Source organism: Ascaphus truei, chromosome 8 (assembly GCF_040206685.1).
Source record: "Ascaphus truei isolate aAscTru1 chromosome 8, aAscTru1.hap1, whole genome shotgun sequence".
Taxonomy (NCBI): domain Eukaryota; kingdom Metazoa; phylum Chordata; class Amphibia; order Anura; family Ascaphidae; genus Ascaphus; species Ascaphus truei.
In genome coordinates, this window is record NC_134490.1 from 82,593,600 (window position 1) to 82,599,599 (window position 6,000).

Consider the following 6,000-nt stretch of genomic DNA (forward strand, 5'->3'; position numbering starts at 1 on the left):
AACATATATACACGCAGGGCCAATTGTTACAATCCCCGGTGGTGGGATACAAAGTATATATAGATATATATATATATATAAAAATATAAAGCAGAAAATAGCAGTGTTTGAACTCAGAATGATAAGACTCTTTGACACCAAAACCAAAGGACTTAATGCAGACATGGGTTTTCTCACACCCTATCAAAATTGTTTGTAATTTTCCTGCTTGTCTCCATTCTTATCCACACTTTCTCTCCCCCCCAGCATCCCTCCCCCTCCCCACCTTTCCTTGTCACCGTCCCCTGGCTTCAAACACTTTTAACACCCGCCCTTATCTACAGTACATATCTGTTGTTTTTTTTCTCTACACTGTTTTAGCCATTGAATCCTTTGTATATCAGTATTGCTTGACCTGAAGAAGAGAGGTTAACTCTCGAAAGCTTGTCCTATGACATAAATTGTTAGTCCAATAAAAAAGGTATCACCTAATACTGAAGAACTCATTTATTCTGCAATATATATATACATATATATATATATAACACAAAAAAGCAGTCAGCACTCTAATGTAGGGCAAAAGGCAGTTGCTAGTCCCATAGGAATCCACACAGCATATGAACCAGCCCAAAGACCAGTAAAGAGACAGCAACCAGCAAGGAATAATCCAAAATAAACTGTATTGAAACAAACAGTTACACGAAAGCCAACGTTTCGGTCTCACAGGGAGACTTTCCTCAGGGCCGTGCAAGCACTAACTAACAGTGACCATACTTATATACCCACACCCCAAGTGCAAAGAGATAAAACTAAACCAATCACCAACAACCTGTCATTAAACACATGTTCAACAGCTGAGCACCACATATGAGTAACCAATACCTGGACCGGGAAGGAGCCATCTGGGTCCACGAGCAGAGGGAATCCGTCTCGTGATCAGAGCAGCCGGCTCTGACGTCCGCAACTTGCGACCGGTGCCGGGAGCTGCAGCGCGTCACCTGACCAGCCTGCGCGTCATAGGGCAAAGAGTGAGCCGGGGAGCCAATAGGGAACGGAACTGCGCACTGTCAAAGCACACAGAACCCGTATGAAGTAACCCTGGCAACCTAGGACGCCAGCACACAGACGGCGCAGTAGTAGACACTGTTAGCAAGGGCGACGCTGCATCTACACTGTTTTAGCCATTGAATCCTGTGTATATCAGTATTGACTGACCTGAAGAAGAGAGGATAACTCTCGAAAGCTTGTCCTATGACATAAATTGTTAGTCCAATAAAAAAGATATCACTGAATACTGAAGAACTCATTTATTCTGCAATATATATATATATATATATTTTTTTATATATCAGTATACAGATAGATATAGGGAAATCGTAAATGGTTTGTCTCAAGGTCAGCAGATAAATAATCTTATGAATCCCAAATGATGTCAGTATGGATGTTTCAAATAGTGTAAAATATCCTGTCATAGCGGTGATTAGTAGCATATTCAGTGCTGGTAACCATTTAGTATAGGAAATATATCCTTATGTCCCTGGTTGTTATCGAAGGGGGTTCACTATAATAGAGTGCAGTGATTCATTCAGCCATGTCCGCATACATCTCTAACACAGCAGAGCAGATCCATACAACGTGGTGTCATTCCAAACTCTCTTTTTACACTTTTTAAAATCCTAGGTGTTCTCTATATTCAGCAGTGTAGGGACTGATCAGAAGGTACAATGTAACCCATGAAAAAAAACCTGTATTTATTAAAACAGGGGTAAAGCGAAAGTCACAATATAGTACTTAGATATATTTTCAATTGCATAGTACTTGCGCACATATTTTGCACTTGCAGAGAAAACCTATTCAAGCTGTAAGGTGATTACATACATAGGCTGTACTTCCTCAGGGCCCTGGAAAGGTTCGTCTCTAGCTTCCGAGCTTCACATGGTGACCTGTACATGGCACTGGGCTCTGCGCAGGGCTCTATTTTAACCTCCTGGACACTTTAATATTTGAAACGCTCAGATCTCGTTAACAGAGTAACTTTTTTTTAAAACACGAAAATGAATTGGAAAGGACAATTAGTACCTAAATACAATGCAAAGAAATGGCAATCAGTATATGTATATGTACAGTATATATATTATTATATATATATATAATCGAAAACTGAAAGCAAATACCACATAGCGTAAAACAGTTTGTGTGATAAAATAATAAATGGCGCAGCCCTAGGGTAGTTTTGCCCTGACAAGGATCATAGGATACACAGCAATATTGCGAAAAAATCTCACAGACATGAACAGGGGCAGCTGATAACAGCCATCAATATTATTGTCTGATATTTGAATAAGTTTAGGATAAAAAAATTTGCAGGCTCAAAGGGGCTTGTCCGTTAACTATATGGCTCCTGAAGTGACATGAATCTCTTTAGATGATGGAACAAAAAAAATGATAAACAGCACTCACAAAAGTCAGTTACAGTGCAGGGTGCCAAGGACAAAAGAGGACCCAACTCCTCTACCAATAATACACACTAATCCAAAAAATTGTCCAGCACTCACTGTCTATAGAAATCAGAATCCAAGAATGGGATAATTCCAAAAAGCATAATTTAATATATACATAAGAGAACCTATAACAGAACCCCGAAATGTTGCCCCCCTGTAGTTTCCCCTCAGTCTACCCACCTGTTTATTGTCTTGTCCCCTTTATTTTGTTTCCTTCCCCCCCCCCCCCCCACCCCTCTCCCTTTATCCCCCCACTGTTATACGTATGCTTTTATATATTGCTATTTCACTTTATTGGATGTAGGGTATGCGGTTCTGTTATAGGTTCTCTTGTGTATATATTAAATTATGCTTTTTGGAATTATCCCATTCTTGGATTCTGATTTCTATAGACCGTGAGTGCTGGACAATTTTTTGGATTAGTGTCTCTTTAGATGATATTAACGACAGCTTCAATCCACGCGGACAATTGTTGCTATGCTGGCAGCTGTACCTCGCTCGCCCCAGATAGCGTGATGACGAATCATGCACAACAGATGTTCCGTCATGATATACATGACTTCCTCACGTATGAACTTGACGTGTCTGATTGTTGGTGCATGTATCCTACTAATTGGAAAACTGATTGTTTTGAGCCATTACTAGACAACTGTGTGACCTCATTTAGGCAGTTGCCCTATATAAGGGACGTTGAGTTCCATTAAATTCATACCCCTGAAGAAGTCCCATATATTTTGTGACGAAACGCGTTGGGAACATCTGTTGTGCGTGATTTGTCATCACACTGTCTGGAGCGAGCGAGGTTTAGCTGCCACCGTAGCCGTGATTGTCCATGTGGATTTAAGCTATCGCTAATATCATCTAAGGAGATTCAAATCGCTTCTGGAGCCTTATAGTGGACGGACTTGCCCCTTTTAGGAGTACAAAAAACGTTTTCAAATATCGGACAGGGACTTTGATGGTTGGTAATCAGCTGCTCCTGTTCGTGTCTGTGAAATTTAATCTCAATATGTTTTTTATCCTTATGAGTGCAAACTACCTTAGTGCTGTGCCATTTATTATTAAATCACCCAAACGTTTTTAAACTATGTGGTATGCACTTTCTTCAGCCTCTTCATAGATTCTCTGGATGTGGTTCATTCTTCCGGAAGCAGTACAACTACCCCACGGCGACTTCCACGCGTGGACACTGCACATTTGCACAGGACACTTGGTTGAACATATTAATTTTCTTTAATTTTTCTTATACAAATAATTTTCTCCTGCGGTATAGCTGGAATTAGCATGTACTGTAGAGCTATGCAATAAATAATTTTTTATGGATTTTAAATTTATTTGGTGCCACTTTAATCACAAGCAAGTCATGTTCATGTGCTGTAAGTGTGCAAACTATTTTGTAATGTTCAAGTATGATATTACTAAATACATTTTTACGGTGCCTTTAAAGCAGCAGTTCATGCTGAACTCCAACGCGGTTTCTAGGTTTAAAGTCTAATGCTTCGTTCAAGAGAGATAATCGTTTTAAATATTACGTGTCCCAAATCAACATCCTGTACATGTTTGCATTGAAATATTTTCAAATATACATCTGTAGTATCACTAAACATTTCAATGCAGAAGATTAATTCCCAAAAATCACCCATTTGTTGTTCTTTCTTTCTAGGATAGATTTGGAAAAAGCAAAATTAACAGGAGATTGGAAAGTTGTGCATGATTTTTATTCAACAACGTTTGATTCATTCTTGGAGCTAAACGCTGCATTTAAGGTAAAAATCTGCTAAATTCTGGGAAAGTTATCCAGTCGCCCAAGAATATTTTGACTGGAATCCCTAAGCTCTGTTAGCCACTTAATGTTATGTTAATGCATGTTGATGGTAGCACTGTATTCACTACAGCAAATAAAATGATGTTAACCAGGTTTTACTGCTATACCAAAGGACATGCAAAGTAGTTCATTACAGGCTAAGTTACATGAATCGTATATTCACTAAGGTACGTTAAAGCTAATGACGGAATATAAGGCTACTTTATTTACGTCAATTTTGTGGCGTTACCGCATGCAGACACTGAAATGGGGCTTCATTTCCATCTACTAACACTGGTACTTGAAAACGTTTGCATTATTTTAAAATAAATATCACGTTAACCCTATGCTGGCCTCCATTCCGGCCTTTATTTTTGCACGTAATTAAATTAGTGAATCGGGTATTAATTCCGGAAAAATAACAACCGTTACTGTTTTAGGAAGGGTTATTTTCACCGATTTAACAGACCTTCGTGAATATAGCCCTTTGTGTTGTATACGGTCACGGTAGACCAAGCTTATTAAGACTTTTGATTACCGGGATCATTGATTGAGAAAAGCAGAGCGATAAAAACAAATTGAATTTATTCACATAACGAACGTACACAACTATGTTACACAAATTACAGGAAAAAGACACACTTACTTTGGAAACTGGGATAACAAAAGTAATCTTTTCTAGTTGCAAACACACAGCAAAATAATTCCCGGACACTTTTCCTTCCTTTGGCCTCTTGCTGTTGGATTCTGGTCACTTATCCTCTGAGAAATGTAGGCGTTTTAATCAGAGCTGGAACTTCTCAAATGGGACTGAATCTCAGGTGAATCACACAAGATGGAACTGATGGACTCATGAAATACTTAGATGGCACTCTAAGGCTAAGGCCCCGCTCCCTCAGTCAGCGCGCCCGCACTGCAGACAGGCGGGGCGCTGACAGACACAGACCGCGATATGCGGTCTGTAGGGAGTGGGAGCCGGAGCGGGACTGGGCGTGGCTTGAGCGGAGGGACCCGCTACCCCTCCCTCCCTTCACGGGCTCGGCCTGCAGGAGGGAGCTGCTGCGGGCTGCTGTAAGGTAAACAGCTCCCTCCCCCTTCTGCCACAAAACACACACACACTACCTTGAGTAGGAAGCTGCCTGATGACCGCTCCCGCCCCCGATTGGCGCACCATGTGACGCGTCACCGCTCAGGATCACAATTTTCTTGAATCCCCTGCCGGCTGACGCGTCACAGTGCGTAGTGAGCCGTCAGCGAGGGGGGACTGGGACCGGCTAGGGAGTATTCCCCTGCTGGTGGGGAACGCTCGCGCGGCCGTCCGCGCCGCCGAGCGCAGCGGGTCCCAGCCCTTAGATGGAACTACCTCTCTGACTGACTGCATGACTATTTAAAAACTCCCAAAAGTCCATCCTGTCAGTCTGCAGCGAATCACTGCGTGGGAATTTTATCCCTGGCCACTCACACAGTTTGCCGTTTCATAACTCCTGGCATCACAATAGTGAGAGATCATGTGCAAATAAAATGTCATCTTGCCACTTGCCACTTAGCATATGCCATCCTGTTTTCTTCCTGAATGCCACTCAGTCTAGCTAGGCCAAAGAGACCCTTTTGATCTAAGGATATTGGGGCTTCAATTAGCACGGAAGGGCTAACAAATTATTTGGTCTTTCCTACTAACAATAGGTTAACACCTTCGAATCGTGCTAGGCATTGCAA

General features: G+C 41.5%; 1 protein-coding gene across 4 annotated transcripts in view; it reads left to right on the top strand.

Moving 5' to 3' along the window:
• The window catches only part of HECTD2 (HECT domain E3 ubiquitin protein ligase 2), a 120,044-nt gene that overhangs the window by 61,714 nt on the left and 52,330 nt on the right, over positions 1 to 6,000 (top strand). For all 4 annotated transcript variants that reach the window (XM_075612860.1, XM_075612861.1, XM_075612858.1 and 1 more), the window contains exon 4: positions 4,144 to 4,246. In XM_075612860.1, the coding sequence (XP_075468975.1) occupies positions 4,144 to 4,246 (103 nt within the window). The remainder of the gene's footprint in view (positions 1 to 4,143; positions 4,247 to 6,000) is intronic.